The sequence below is a fragment of the Moschus berezovskii genome, chromosome 6 (genome assembly GCF_049115385.1).
Source record: "Moschus berezovskii isolate FMDL1 chromosome 6, NW_MosBer_1.0, whole genome shotgun sequence".
In the NCBI taxonomy this organism is placed as follows: domain Eukaryota; kingdom Metazoa; phylum Chordata; class Mammalia; order Artiodactyla; family Moschidae; genus Moschus; species Moschus berezovskii.
Window position 1 is genome coordinate 56,117,274 of NC_142465.1, and position 17,068 is coordinate 56,134,341.

The 17,068-nt window shown below is 36.7% G+C and overlaps 1 protein-coding gene across 2 annotated transcripts in view; it reads right to left on the reverse strand.

Annotated features, from left to right (window-relative positions):
• The window catches only part of USP15 (ubiquitin specific peptidase 15), a 145,029-nt gene that overhangs the window by 102,049 nt on the left and 25,912 nt on the right, over window positions 1-17,068 (reverse strand). For both annotated transcript variants that reach the window (XM_055396118.2, XM_055396119.2), the window contains exons 2-3: window positions 13,513-13,640; window positions 1,081-1,211 (exon numbers count right to left, since the gene is read on the reverse strand). In XM_055396118.2, the coding sequence (XP_055252093.1) occupies window positions 1,081-1,211; window positions 13,513-13,640 (259 nt within the window). The remainder of the gene's footprint in view (window positions 1-1,080; window positions 1,212-13,512; window positions 13,641-17,068) is intronic.

A 17,068-nucleotide genomic window follows, 5' to 3' on the forward strand; every position in this document is an offset into this window, starting at 1 on the left:
CTTTTTCTACTGAGTTTTACAGCTAAATATTTTATCCTTCAAATGGTCAAAACACTCAGTTCTATAGGAACTATAGATAAAAATCATAGGCCATTATATATGCATATGTGTGTGTACTCAGTTGTGTCTGACTCTGCGACCCCATGGACTATAGCCCTCAAGGCTCCTCTGTCCATGGAATTTTCCAGGTGAGATTACTACAGTAATTATATATTTTATATATATATAAAAATAATTTATTTATGGCTAGCATTCCTAGAAGAGATGAATCTTAACTTTAAATTAGCTATAAGACTGAGTGAAATTAAGGAACAAAACTAAACTAAACTAAATCAAAGGTATATTCACATTCTACTTATAGAACAAAATTCAGTTCTATACCTAAACCACAGATATACAAACTGTTACTGTATCAACTTTGTAGCATCAGTTTCAAACAAATCCAATTATGGTTTGGTCTCCTAGAAGTTTATACCTTTGTGTAATATAATTGGCTTTTTAATCATTTTTATGTGCAAATAAAATCAGATAAATAATTCTACTCCATCTTACGACACTATCAAATACTTGTGTAAGGTTGACAGATCTACCTTAAGTACTGGGTATTATTCTACTATTGCAATACTAACACCTTCATAAATTACTTTTTAGTTCCCCAAAATAAAGAAAATGGGTCATTTTTAATGTTTCTAGACTGTAATTATAAAGCTTAAAATCAGGATACAAAAAATAACTGCATTTTCAAGTTTTAAGAAAATTTAAGTATGTAAACTCAAGTGGCTTTCTAAAAGATCCTGAACCTTGCTACCTCTGTCCTCATTTCCTCACCTGTAAAACGGGGATAATACTACTTACCTTAGAAAGACTCTTTATGAGGATTAAATGAGTTAATGATGTATATGATGCGCTTGTGTCAGTGGCAGCATATAACACACCCTCCCTCTATGTGTGCTAGTGCACAGTAACATTCTGATGGTCTTTTCCTTCAAGATAATTGAGGCGGCTTCATAAGTCACGGACACTAACAACAAAATATGAACTGCTTAAGAAAAATATTTCTATTCATTTCTTAACATGTACCTTTCGTGCTATTGGTTCCTGACCTTCCATCAATGTGTACCAGCTGACAAGTTTATTCCAGCCCTCAGTTGGCAACAGTATGTAATCCAATTCATCAATAAGGTGCTCCTTAAGTGACTGGGCATCGCCATCTACAAAAGGGAAAATAAAATCAATACAGAAAAAGAAGTAATACTACATAGCTCTAAGTACTGTGGTCGAACATACTAATCATGTAAATTCATGAAGACTACTTTAGGTATTTAAATAATAAGTTTTGAAAGAAGCTCTGAAGAGGTTCACAATCTGAAGAGGTTCACAAACTTAAATCTAGGCATTTCAAAATAATGCTGTAAACTACAAAGTTTCAGTATGTACCATTAGTCAACCAACAGTGTTTTAAAAAGTAACTTTTCTATTATTGAACTCTTAAAGAAATACTAAACTGTTGGTCAGAGAATCCCAATGAAGAGTGTTTCCTAAATATTTTGAGTACCAGAGATCTGTCACACAGTAATAGTGATCACTCCAGCATTAGCTGATGAACATTCAGAAGCAAATCAATAACCTTTTACAATGATACCAAAGCACACGGGCTGAGAACCATGATGGAAATCACAAAAGGGTATCTCATTACTCCAGAGAGTTCACAATCTAGATTCCTGCACAGATCCAGAGTAGAGGTAGTTGTTCAGTTATGGTTCTAATTCTATGATCCACTTTCAAAATTCCAGTTGAACAGGACAGGCCACAGATCTAGAAGCAGTACTGTGAGCTGTACCTATACCACAGTCCTAATCTGAGACTCTCATTATTATTTGGTGCTTTACTTGAATTTCCAATGTGCAGAAAACAGAAACAAATAGTTTACTGAGCTATTTGTAAATAACTCAAAAATATAAAGAAGATTTTCTCATTCCGAGTCAGCCCTGAATTAACATGGGAAGCAAAATTGTTCCAGGCAGCATTTCAATGATAAAGTACTACTTTTAACTAGATACAATGATATAAATCAAGAAGCAAGAGAAATGCTTTAAAAAAATTATTTATGTAGGATCAATCTGTGGTTACAAAATCATACAAACCTTTGAGAAAAACTATGTTTCATACAGAACAGAAATGAGAAAACTGAATTTTATATGAACGTCAATAGCTAGTACAAAGTAAGTATTAATTTTAAAGCTCAGTTTAAAAAATTCTTAGTTGTAACTTTATTAAATTCTTGATGAAACTATTTGGAACAAATTTTCAGAACCCTCTGAAAATGAAACTCTCTCATGCATCACGTACTAAGTCATGTTATAGCAGATGATCATGTTATCTCAGTCAGTTCTCAAAACAATCCTGTAAGATGAATATCTATTTTAGATTTAAAAATACACTCAAAGAAATCAAGTAAATTGCCCAAAACATTCACACAGAAAATTGCAAGTACTATGAAAGGTACTATTATGGAAAATACTTTTATCTCAGTTGATTTTCAAAACAATATTATAAAGTAGATAGCTCCATTTTACTTAGTAAATAGATTCAGGTATTGATAAGCCTGCCCAAGCTCACATACAGAAAATTGTAGGCTAGACTCAAACATGTATCTATTTACACTAATATCCATTTTCTTTCCACTATAACAGGCTGCTTCAAATAAATTTAGGGAAAGAAAAAAAGTTTAAAAATTAAGACTTCCATGTTATTCTCCACAATAATTCAAGAGTCTGGGTAAATGATTTTATTATGTAACAGAATCAAATAGTAATTTATATCTAATTGTTGTTTAGTCACTAAGTTGTATCCAACTCTTCTGCAACCCCATGGACAGCAGTGGGCCAGGTTTCTCTGTCCATGAGATTTCCTGGGCAAGAATACTGGAGTGGGATGCCATTTCCTTCTCCAGAGGGTCTTCTCGACCCAGGGATCAAATCCATGTCTCCCACACCGGCAGGCAGATTCTTTACCACTGAGCCACCTGGGAAGCCCTACAGTGGATAAAATGATCAATTTTTGAATCATTTTTAAGGGAGGAAGAACAATCCTAAACACGGAACGTCTCATTTTTGTTACTTCTGTGTTTTTGATATAAAATTGATATCAAAACTGCTGAGATTTAAAGTGTAAAATCTGTTGTTGTGACATAGCAATACAAGTGTGAAATCATCATTACCATAACGATAAACATATCCACCAGCATCTCCCCTCACCCCCTGGCCACAAAGGTTTCCCTGTAGCCCTTTTTTTTGGTGTAATCTCTCCTTCCTGTCCATCCAGGTTCACTGTCCTGTGCCCTGAAAACTGTTTATCTGTGTTTTCCAACTGCAGACTAATTTGCGTTTTCTAGATTACATAAAATTGGTATGTACTGCTTTATTTGGCGTCATTTATGCTGCATCATTATCTTGAAATCCATCCATATTTTTATGTATCAAGAGTTCACTCCTTTTAATTGTTGAGTAGGATTTCATTAATTTATATGAACATTCTGTAATTTGTTTATTTATTCAACTACTGATGGGCATTTTGGACTGTTTCCAATTTTCTCTACAACAAGTAACACTGATATGAACACTTATGTATAAGTTTTCTCTTCATTTTTCTTGGGTAAATACCAAGGAGTGGAATGGTTGGTTCCTATGGTAAATGTATATTTAGCTTCTTAAGAAACTGCAAGACTATTTCATTACCCAAAATAGTATACGAAAGTTCTACTTGCTCTACAGGCTCATCAATACTTGGTATGGGTTTATCTTTTAAATTTTAATTTGAATCATTGCAAATGATTCAAATCATGCACAGTGGGACCTCATTGTGGTTTTAATCTTCATTTTTCTAATGACTAGTGATGCTGAGTATTTTTACATGTGCTTTCTGAAAACACTACCTTCTCTGGTGAGGCATCTGTTTAAGCCTTTAGTCTATTTTTTCCATTGAGCTTTATGGAATTCTTTATTCTGCATATATTTTATCAGCTAAGTAATTTGCAAATACTTTCTCCCACACTGCAGTTTATCTTTTCATTCTCTTAACAGTGTTATTTGAAGAAGCTTTTGTTAATGATGAATTACAAATCATCAATTTTTCCCTTTATCAATCGTGCTTTTTAATTCATACTTAAGAAATCTTTGCCTAACACAGTGTCACAAAAATCTTCTAATTTTTTCCTAAAAGTTTCATAGTTTTGTTTTTTACATTAAAGTCTATGATGTGTTTTGAGTTAATTTTGTATATGGTGCTGGGTACAGGTCAAAGTTAATTTGTTTCTGGCAAACAGATACTTAATGCTCAACCATCATTCATCCATTTAAAAGACTTCACTGAATTTCTCTTACAATTTTATGTAAAATAAATTGGTCATATATATGTGGATCTACTACTGGATCCTCTAATATGTTCAACTGATTTTTATCTCACACTATATACAAATATTAATTTAAAATTGATCAGAGACAGAAATGTAACCGCCAAAACTCATAAACTCTTAGAAGAAAACATGTCTTTTCTCATCCTAGATTAGGTGATGCTTTCTGCAACAAAATCACAAGCAACCAAAGGAAAAAAATAGATAAACTGAACTTCATCAGAATTAATTTGCACTTTAGAGGAACCATCAAGAAAGTAAAAGACACACACAGAATGGGAGACAATTTTTGGAAACCTTGTTTGATAAGAGACTAGTATCCAGAATACATAAACAACTCTTAAAACGTTAACAGTAAACAAATAACCCAATTAAAAAATGAGCATAGGATCTGAATATTTTTCCAAAACAGATATAAGCAGCACAGATATGATACTTAACATCATTAACCATTAGGGAAAGTCAAAATAACAAACAGATAAAAAATAACAAATACAAATCAAAGTAACAATAGGTATCAATTCATTGGAAAAGACCCTGACCCTGGGAAAGACTGAAGGCAGGAGGAAAAGGGGGCTACAGAGGATGAGATGTTTGGATAGCATCACTGACTCAAAGGACGTGAGTTTGAGCAAACTCCAGGAGACAATGAAAGACAGGGAAGGCTGGCACCACGGGGTTGCAAAGAGTCAGACCTGACTTAGCAACTGTACCACAACAACCATTTCATACCCATTAGGATAACTATAATATAAAAGAATAGACAATAATAAGTGTTGGCAAGGTGTGGAGGAACTGGTACCCTACTTGCTGCTGGTAGGAATGTAAAATGGTGCCAACTACTTTGGAAAAGTTAAGCAATTCCTCAAATAGTTAAACACAGAGTTACTATATGACCAAGAACACATCTACACAAAAATTCATACATGAATAGTTCATGAATGAATTATTCATTCATAGCCAAAAAGTGAAAACAACCCAAATGTCCGTCAGTTGATGAATGGATAAATTAAATGTGGCATATCTCCATACAATGGCAAATTATCCGTCCACTAAAAAAAGAATAAAATACTGATTCATGCCACATGAATGACATTGAAAACTTTGTACCAAGCAAAAGAAGTCCAATACTATGGATATGTATTGTTTGATTCCATTTAGATGAAATGTTCACAGAAGGAGAATCCATAGAGACAGAAAATACATTAACGATTGCCCAGGGCTGGGGTCTTGAGAGGGGATAAAGAGTGGCTGCTAACGGATATGAAGTTTCTTTCTGGGGTGATGAAAATTTTGTGGAATTAGATGATGGTGATAGTTGTTAAAACTATGAATATAAAAAAAGAAAGCCAGTGAATTACAGAATTTCAAAGGATGAATTTTATGGTGTGGCAAAGAGTTGGACATGACTGAGTGAACTGAACTGAACCAAAACTCTATCTCATTTTTTAAAAAGCCTACTAGGAATGTGATTTGAAATTGTGTTGCATCTGTAGACTGAGTGGAGGAATTAAACAATACTGAGTTTTCTGATCCAGCAACATAATTTCTCTCGTTACTTAGGCTTTAATTTATCTCAGCAATATCCTGTAGTTTTTAGTTTACATGTATTATAGATTTATCTGCATTTTATATTTTGGAGCCATTATAAAATATATTTTTAAAATTTAAATTCATGTTAGTTCATTTTTAGTGTACAAGAAACACAACTGGTTTTTTGAGTAATGGTCTTATATCCTATAGGCTAATTTCATTTATTAATTCTAGAAGGTTTCTTTTTGTAGATTTTATTAAATTTCCTACATAGACACAGGTATTTGTGAATAAAGGAAGACTTATTACTTCTTCCTATACAATCTGTTTTTTACCGTTTCTTTTTGCTTTTTTACACTGTCTAGAACCTCCAGTACAATCCTGTCTTAAAGAGTTGAGAGTAGGCATCCTTGCTTTTCCCTGATTTTGGAGGGAAAGCACTCAGTCTTTCACTGTTGAGTATGTCAGCTGTAGATGCCCATTTTCATAGATGCCCATTCTGAGGTTGAGGAAGTTTCTTTGTATTTTACTCTTTTATATAGTATTTTGGTAATGTTTTTTCTATATATCCTGTTTATTTTTGGACTTGATTTACTAAAATTCTGTTAATAATAGATTCATCTATGTTCATCAGGGGTATACTGGTTGAGAACTTTTTTATTCTTGAAATGTCTCTCTTAGACTTTGGTATCAAAGTAATGCTGATTTCATTGCATGAAGCAGTCTCTCCTAATTTCTGAAAAGAGCTTTTGTTGAATTGGCGTAATTCTCTTAAACAGCACTGATAGAATTCCCTAGTGGCACCATCAAGGTCTGATGTTTTCTTTGTGAGGAAATTTTAAACTACAAATTCAACTTCTTTAACTGATATAGGGCTCTTCAGAGAATTCATTCTTTTGGAATGAGCTTTACTAGTTTTCATCTTTCAAGAAATATTTCTTTATTGTCCTTTTGCTATTTGTAGATTTCTGTACAGATGCTACCTTTCTTGTTCCTGATATTGGTAGTTGTGTCTTTTACCTTTCTCTTGTGATCAAACTAGGTCTTTATAATTTTATTATCTTCATAAAGAACCAGTCTTTGGTTTCATTGATTTCTCTATTTTTCTGTTTTCCCTTTATTTGATTTCTGTTCTGAACGTAGTATTTCCTTTCTTCTGCTTGATTTAGTTTAATTTGTTCTTACTTTTAGTTTCCTGAGTCAGAAACCAAGGTCACTGATTTGGAGACCTTTCCTTTTCCTTATGCATGTTAGAAGAGCTATAAATTACTCTCCACATACTATATGCCTTCCACAAATTTTGATATGTTTTGTTTTCACTTTCATTTAGTTAAAAATACTTGCTAATTTCTTTGAGTTCTCTTTGATCCATGAGTTATGCAGAAATATGTTAGTTTTCAAACACTTGAAGATGTTTCACCTCTCAGTTATTATTATCCCACTGTAGTAAGAAAACATATTTTGTATGATTTAACTCCTGCTAGCTTCCCTGGTGGCTCAGAGGTTAAAGCATCTGCCTCCAATGCGGGAGACCGGGTTTGATCCCTGGGTCGGGAAGATCCCCTGGAGAAGGAAACAGTAACCCACTCCAGTATTCTTGCCTGGAGAATCCCATGGACGAAGAAGCCTGGTAGGCTACAGTCCACGGGGTCGCATAGAGTCGGACACGACTGAGCGACGGAACGGAACGGAACTTTACTGAACCAGGTTTTATGCATAATACAGTTTATCTAAATGCTTCATGTGAACACCAAAAAGAATTTTCATTCTGCTGTTGTTCAGTGGGAATACAGTAAGTCCTTTACACATGAACAAGTTCCATTTCAAGAGTGTGTTCATAAGTCCAACAAGTTCATAACTAACACAACTGGCTATACAAGTACTACACTATAATAGATTAAGAACACTTTCCATACAAGTAATATTGAAAACACACACAAAAAATAAGGCCAACATTTTTAATCTTACAGTACACTACCTTGAACAGTATAGTAGTACACAGAGTACAACAGCTGGCAGACAGGGGCTGGCACAGAGCGAACAGGCAAGAAGATGGAGGCAGGAGAGGAGGCGGGAGATGATAAGAGCTGAGAGACTGTCGGCAACAGGAGGCAGAGGGCAAGGTTCAATGTCACTCATGCCTGATACTGATGACATGGGTTCTGGTCCTTGTTTGATTCAATTCTGTCTACCCTGTTGAAAAAATGATCCAGTGATGTCTGGGTAAGTAGTTCTCTTTTTTCTTGTCACAGATGACAGAGTAGCACTGGACTGCATTCTGTTCAGCAGTGGCAAACTTCATGTACCATTCTACACTTGGGTCCCATGCCTCAAAAACAGTGCTTTCTCAAATAAAGAAAACCCTTTGCCATTTCATGTGTCATGAATCTCTTCGGTTCTTCAGTTATTTCTTCTTCCTCTTGTCTCTCTTCATCATTTCTCTGGGCCTCCAATTCCATCAGGTCTTTGTTAGTAAGCTCCTCATTTTGCACAGCAAGGAGTTCAATGAGGTCGTCCTCTTGCAGATCTAGCTCCAATTTTTTCCTGAGGGTCACTAAGTGGCTGAAGACCTCTTTTGACTCTTTGTCCACCTTCTCAAATCCATGAAAATGATGAACAAATTGTGGGTAAAGGTTCTTCCAAATCCCATTCATGATGACAACTAAACATCACACCAAGCAAAGTCAATGGTTTTTATGGGTTTGTACATGGTACAGCGCTTCCAAAGCTGTTGCAAGGTTGTTCCTGATTTGTCACTTGCCTTTATTGCCTGACAAAAAGTGCAATATGAATAGAATTTCTTGGAAGTCACTATAATCCCCTGGCCCAGAGGCTGGATAACTGACATAGTATTTGGTGGCAGATACACATTGGGATTAAAGTCATCCATGAATGGAGGGAGGCCAAGAGTATTGCTGAGCAGCAAAAGAATGCTGAATGGGATGTCTTTCTTCAAGCAGTATTTCTCAACTCTGGGATAAAATGGTGGAAAAACCAATCCTGGAAAATGGCCTGTGTAACCCAGGCTTTGGGGTTTCTCTTCCACACAAAAGGAAGAGAGCCCCTGGCAGTTTTTAAGGGCTCTTGGGTTCTCTGGATGAGAAACTAAAAGATGCTCTGGCTTCATACTGCCAGAAGCACCGCCACCAAACAAAGAGAGTTAGCCTATCCTTTAGTGTTTTATAGCCTGGCATCAACTTTTCTTTCTTACTGATATAACTTTGGTCTGAATTCCTCTTCCAGTACAGTCCTTGCATCCACATTAAAACCTGCTATGGTAAATACATTCCTTCATCAATAATTTCTTAAAGCATTTCAGGAAATTTCCAGGCAGGTACCATACCCACACTCGCTGCCTTGGCACTTAGCTTTACAGTGTAAAGCTGGGCTCTAGCCTTGAATCAATAAAAGCAGTCATGGTTGGCTCTAAAAGATGTGCCTTCTGATTCTTCACCTTGTTTCTTCTTCAAATCTTCATAAGGTTTTTAACTTTCTCTCGCATCAACATTAAACTGAGAGTGACTCAGCTGACACTGATCCTGCATTCACATACTGAGAAGTTTCTCCATCTCCTCCATTACTTTTCTGCGCTTCTTTGGTATTATTGTCAACGCTGGCATGGCATACTTCACGTGTTCCAAGGCTGAATTATTCACGTTATAAGAATAAGTGATCTTTACCATCTTTTTGCCTTGCTTCACTCTCTCAATTATTTTCACTTTTGTTTTCATTGTTATTGCTTGGTGCTTCTTAGCAGTACCAGCTACATCACTGCTGCTTTTATGCTTGCTTCCCAACATCCAGGGCTTGAAATAAAGATACTGCACCACTGTACTCTATACAGTACTTTACAGTAAAGTACACAGAAGCACGACCACTTGTAGAGGAAGCATGCATGTAACAATGTATTCCAGACACATGAACCAACTTACGTGACTGGATACGTGAATGCATATACACATCTTTGAAAGTTCACAGTTAGTACGTAGGGAACGTACTGTATTCTATAAATGTCAGGTAGGACACGCAGACTGATTTATTTCCTTACTATGCTTTTGTCTACACGTTTTCTATTATTTATGGAGAGAATAATACTGAAATATCCATTATATAATTGAGGATATTTTTCTATTTCTCCTTGTGGTTCTGTCAGGTTTTGATTCACATATTTTCAAGTGACGCCATTAGACTGGTATATATTTAGGATTATTATGTTTTCTTAATGAACTGTCTTGGCCCATTTATGATTATGAATTTTATCCCTGATAATGTTCTTTGTTCTAAATCTTAATGTCTGATATTAAAATGGCCACTCCAGCATTCTTTTGATTATAGTGTTGTATGTGTTCAGTTCATTTCAATCACTCAGTTGTGTCCGACTCTTTGCAACCCCATGGACTGAAGTTAGTATGTGTCTTAGCTTTCTACTGCTAACAAATAACCATAGTAGTTTAAAACAATACCTATTTATATTCTCACAGTTCTGTGGGTCAGAAGTTCAGGTGAGTTCAACTGGGTTTTCTACTTAGGGTCTTACAAAGAGGAAATCAAGATGTCAGACAGGCTTCTCTCCTATCTGAAGGCTCTGAGAAAGAATCTACTTCCTAGTCCACTCAGGTTGTTGGCAGAATCTAGTTCCTCATGGCTACGGGTATGAGGTGCATGTTTTCTTGCTGGTTATAGGCACAACAATTCTCTGTGTCCCTAGACGACACCTGTCTTCCTTTTCACATAGTCTCCTCCATTTTCAAATCAGCAATGAGTTCATCTCATGCTTTAAATCCGAACTTCTATAGCTACCAGCCAGAGAAAGCTCTGCTTTCAAAGGGTATGCATGATCAGATAAAGCTCACTGGGATAATCTCCCTTTTGTCATATAACATAAATAATCAGAGGAATGATATCCTCTTCTCAGGTTCCACTCACACTCAAAGGGGAGATGGTTCTGTAAGAGTGAGGATGACTGGAGGGTAGTCTTAGAATCTTTCAATCTCTATTTGTACTTTGTATTTAAGGTGGGTTTCTGGTAGACAGTATACAGTTGGGTCTTTATTTTTTAATCCAATCTTACAGTCTCTATCTTAAATTTACATTAAACACAATTGTTCATAGAGCTGGGTTTAAATCTACCATCTTACTTGCTATTCGCTTTGTATTTGTTTCATTTGCTTTGTGTTCTTCTCCACTTAAAAATTTTTTTAAACATTGTTATTTCTCCTTATTATGCATTATATTTTCTGCTTCTTTGCATTCTGGGTACTATTTGGAACCAAGATATTAAAAATTTTATCTTGTTGGATGGATGCTGGATATTTTTGTATTTCTGCTTCCCAGGTGGCATGTGGTAAAGAAACTACCTGCCAATGCAGAAGACACAAGAGACGCGGGTTCAATCCCTGAGTGGGGAAGATACCCTAGAGGAGGAAATGGCCACCCACTCCAGTATTTTTGTCTGAGGGACAAAAATTCCAGGGACTGAGGAGCCTGGTAGGCTACAAGAGATGGGGTTGCAAAAAGTCAGAAACAACTGAGCACACATGCGTGCGCGCGCGCGCACACACACACACACACACTTGTATTCTGTTCTGAGATGCAGTTAAGTTACTTGGAAATAGTTGCTTTCGATCTAGAAGGACAAGAGGATTCATTTTGCCCTTCTATAGAGGCAAACCCATTCTCTGCAGTCTACTCCATGATTTGTAACGTTTTCACTCTGGCTACTGTGAACACATTATTCTTGCTCCTTTATGAGTGAAACTGAGGGTACTCATCAGTTAGATCCATTAAATTTCTTAATAAACAGTGAACCGTAACCTGCCTTCACTGACCAAGTTCACTTTAAATGTTTTTACAAAAACTCGCATGTCTAAAAATAAGATATTTTCATAGTCTAAAAATAAGATATTTTCCTGAGATGTTTTTTAGGAACTTGCAATCGGCTGCGTTCAGTTCTAGGTAGAGCTAAGATTAAGACCACTAGCTAACTGTCCAATTGGGCTTGTATGAAGTGTCAACTTGGTGACCTTTTGATGTGAGAGGGCCCACATTCCACCCTCAAAACATGCTAATGCCTGCATTTTCTGTACATGTGTCTCATGGAGAAGCACGCAGCTTAGCTGCATCTGCACAAGAATGACTCACTTTTTTCTTATCATCCTCTACCCCTCCCCATGCTCTGCATACCTCGGACTACCCTGCTTCTTTATTTCCACAAATACCCTGAGTCCCTTGCTATCAGGTAGGTGGATTTGAGAGTTGTTCTCCCAACTCCTCATTTGGTTGCCTCACAAATAAATCCTTTCTCTGCTGCAAACTCTGCTATCTCAGCATCTGGCTTGTAGCACATCTGGCAAATGAACCTGATTTGGTCACATGAACCTAAATGACTGCTCTAATTCTTTGGGTAATTCTTTTCTTGGCCTTGGGTAGCTTGTCACACACATGCACTAGTCAAGTCAGCTGAAGGCTTACAAGAGTCTTCAGTGGCTTCTGTAGATCTCTAGGTCTCTCTCTCCTTACGTGCTGCTCAGTCCTCTCTGGTCCTCTGCCCTGGAAACTCTGGCTGCCTTGGTCTCCCTGGACTCCAAACTCTTCTCAACTAAGGGAAGGAGGTTGCCAGGCTTTGCATGGGTCTCCCCTTCTGTGCTGTGTCTTGGAAACTCTCTCAGTACAGTAAGCTGAGAAAAACACAGGGCTTATTTCATTTGTTTCATACTTCTCAAGGATCACTGTTCTTCGCTGTCCGATGTCCAATGTTTTCAGAACCACTGTTTCATATATTTTGTCAGGGTTTTGGTTCATTTAAATGGAAAGATTAGTCTAGTCCTTGTTATTCCATCTAGGCCAGTAACGAACATTCTGTACTTAGGTATTATTTTCTTTAACTGTTACCAGAGTTTTAGAAGAGCTGGCAAGTATTAATAGTAAGGGTTGTAGAAAAATAATCCAAAAATCCAAGAATGTAAACATATACTACTGCTGCCCAATTAAAGAAGTTATGTGTCCGTTAGCAAAATAATACACAATGGAGCATTTCCCCCAACAGTAAGATAGTACTTTCTAATTTACATTCTAGCCTTAAAAGCTAATAAACCCTTTTTACATCATAAATGGCAAAATTTGTCATGATACAGAAAACTAATTATGACAAAACAATCTGAATTCATTAGGTCAAATCCATAATGTAGTCGGCCCTCTGCATCCACAGGGAGGAAAAACATTCCAGAAAGTTCCAAACACCAAAACTTGAATTTGCTGTGTACCATCAACTATTTACATAGCATTTATATTTTGTTAGGTATTAAAAGTAACCAAGAAAAAGTATATGGGAAGACATACATAGATTATATGCAAATAGTATGCAATTTTATATAAGGGGCTTGAGCATCCATAGATTTTAATATCTGAGAGGGATTGTGGAATCAAGCCCCACATGGACACCAAGGGATGACTATATAAGAAATTTCTGATTTATCTATTTATTTACATTAACATTTTTCACATTATATATACTGACCATAACATATTAAAATGAACACATTTACAAACTTGATTTAAGGAAATAATACCTCGAAGAAGCCCAGAGTTATCAATGGGTCCAGGATAAACATTTTGATCTCCCATCTGGTATTTGTCCCAACTGTCAAAGCCAACATACTTTTTCCATTGTTTGAACCAGCGACTGTCGACTAGGTACCTAAAAAAGAAGGGAAATTGGTAAAAGAAAATATCAAGAACTTCAAGAATAACAGAAAAGTTATCTTTTTTAAAAATATACATATATTTTAATGTGGACCATTTTGAATGAATCACAATGCTGCTTCTGTTTCATGTTTTGGTTTTTTGGCTACAAGGCATGTGGGATCTTGGCTCCCCAACCAGGGCTCAAGCCTGCATCCCCCACATTGGAAAGCGAAGTCTTAACCAATGGGCCACCAGGGAAGTCCTGATATTTTTTATATTTCACTTTATATCAAAGTACATGTCTACTTCAAAGGATTACTGAAAATAACTAGTGCCACAGTTGTAGAAGAGAAATATTTCACTTGTGTAAGGTATTATTTCTATTGTTCTATAAAATATCTACTACAGACAACTACTGACATACACATTAAACAAAAAGTCCTTAATAGAACTTTTTAAAAAAATGCAATGTGTTCAACACAATATGTGCCAACTGAACAAAAATTCAAATGACAATTACAAGTGTCAATCAGGATAAAATTTTATACGCAACACGGTAAAATGTTAACATGAAAAATGGTTCTTTTGCGAAAAACTTACAAATACAGCATGCTAATTTTATGTGTTTTATTGTATCTTTCAGGGAGTAAAGAAAGCAATTATTAAAGGTTTGGAAGATTGATTTAAGTAATTATAATCAAAGTTTTAAAAGAAACTTTAAAAATAATTAGCTTCTTTACTAAAAAAAGTTGATAGCAACAACACTGTCTCCTACTGTTTCTCATACATAAGTAAAATTTGCTGGAGCAAGCAGGACTGGTTTTAAATTGATTTCAAAAGTGTCAAACCAAGCACTATAACCATTACTGAAACTATATTCACCCTATTTTCAAATACCTAAATTAGCTTCTCATCAGACGTCCAGTGACGGAAAAAGTAAAATAATGATTCTCTAGCAAAGAAAGCATAAAAAAATTATAAATCTAAAAAAAATATATATTTATTTATATTATACCTACCGTGCTTTGCCAATGGTTCATAATTATTTTAAAATTCTTTTCCAGAAACATTTTCCCTCACAGTTAACTAGGCTCAATCACAAACAAAAGCAAAGGTTAACAAGATAATTAAAGTCCACGTGTGTAGCCAAGTTTTTTAGAACATCATTCCAACGCTTCCATGCTTACAGCATTATACATAGAGCCCTGTAGGAATGAAATGCTATCTTTACGTCTGAAAATACCTTTAGTAAAGGCACCAACCTAACAAAACCCCATAATTTTTAAAGAATATTCATCAGCAGTTCGATTTCCTAAAAATGGGTAAGGTAGAATTATCTATACACGAATAATCCAAACATACTATCAGGGTCATACAATGGAATGCCCCCAAATTGTAGATTTTGATATCTATGAGGAAAAAAGAGAATTGAAAAATGAAGTTTTAAGAAAACCCTGTTTGTAAGACAAACAAAATAGATTAGACTAGCCATGTCTTCATATGTTAAATTGAATAAAGAAAATTAGACTTAATTATATGCGTGCATGCGTTCTCAGTTGTGTCTGACTCTTTATGATGCTAAGGATGGTAGCCTGTCAGGCTCCTCTGTCCATGGGATTTCCCAGGCAAGAATACTGGAGTGGGTGGCCATTTTGGTCTTCAGGGGATCTTTCTGACCCAGGGATTGCATCTTCGTCTCCTGCATTGGCAGGCATGTTCTTTACCTCTGAGCCACCAGGGAAAGCCAATGAAACATGAGGGAAGCAGAAAAAACAGGAGTATCTATTATGGAAATAATGTGTAGTCTTCTTAGGTGTACCCTTGAAATAAGATAAAGTGGACATATAAATGAAAAAAAAAATTCAAGACATTTACATGGATTTGTTGTACTGTAAAAACTTTAATCTATTATCAGTTCAGTTCAGTCGCTCAGTCGTGTCCGACTCTTTGCAACCCCATGAATCACAGCATGCCAGGCCTCCCTGTCCATCACCAACTCCCGGAGTACACTCAAACTCATGTCCACAGAGTCGGTGATGCCATCCAGCCATCTCATTCTCTGTCATCCCCTTCTGCCCCTGCCCCCAGCCCCCAATCAACCCCAGCATCAGAGTCTTTTCCAGTGAGTCAGCTCGTCGCATGAGGTGGCCAAAGTATTGCAGTTTCAGCTTTAGCATCAGTCCTTCCAATGAACACCCAGGATTGATCTCCTTTAGAATGGACAGGTTGGATCTCCTTGCAGTCCAAGGGACTCTCAAGAGTCTTCTCCAGCACCACAGTTCAAAAGCATCAATTCTTCGGCGATCAGCTTTCTTCACAGTCCAACTCTCACAATCATACACGACCACGGGAAAAACCATAGCCTTGACTAGACGGACCTTTGTGGGCAAAGTAATGTCTCTGCTTTTCAACATGCTGTCTAGGCTGGTCATAACTTTCCTTCCAAGGATTAAGCTTCTTTTAATTTCATGGCTGCAATCAGCATCCGCAGTGATTCTGGAGCCCAAAAATATAAAGTCTGATACTGTTTCCACTGTTTCCCCATCTATTTCCCATGAAGTGACGGGATCAGATGCCATGATCTTTGTTTTCTGAATGTTGAGCTTCAAGCCAAACTTTTCACTCTCCTCTTTCACTTTCATCAGGAGGCTTTTGAGTTCCTCTTCACTTTCTGCCATAAAGGTGGTGTCATCTGGGTGGTTATTGATACTTCTCCCGGCAATCTTGATTCCAGCTTGTGCTTCTTCCAGCCCAGCGTTCCTCATGATGGACTCTGCATAGAAGTTAAGGGTGACAATATATACAGCCCTGACATACTCCTTTTCCTATTTGGAACCAGTCTGTTTTTCTATGTCCAGTTCTAACTGTTGCTTCCTGACCTGCATACAGGTTTCTCAAGAGGCAGGTCAGGTGGTCTGGGATTCCCATCTCTTTCAGAATGTTCCACAGTTTATTGTGATCCACACAGTCAAAGGCTTTGGCATAGTCAATGAAGCAGAAATAGATGTTTTTCTGGAACTCTCTTGCTTTCTCCATGATCCAGTGGATATTGGCAATTTGATCTCTGGTTCCTCTGCCTTTTCTAAAATCAGCTTGAACAACTGGAAGTTCACAGTTTACATATTGCTGAAGCCTGGCTTGGAGAATTTTGAGCATGACTTTACTAGCATGTGAGATGAGTGCAATTATGTGGTAGCTTGAGCATTCTTTGGCATTGCCGTTCTTTGGGACTGGAATGAAAACTGACCTTTTCCAGTCCTGTGGCCACTGCTGAGTTTTCCAAATTTGCTGGCATACTGAGTGCAGCACTTTCACAGCATCATCTTTCAGGATTTGAAATAGCTCAACTGGAATTCCATCACCTCCACTAGCTTTGTTCATAGTGAATAAAGGCCCACTTGACTTCACATTCCAAGATGTCTGGCTCTAGGTCAGTGATCA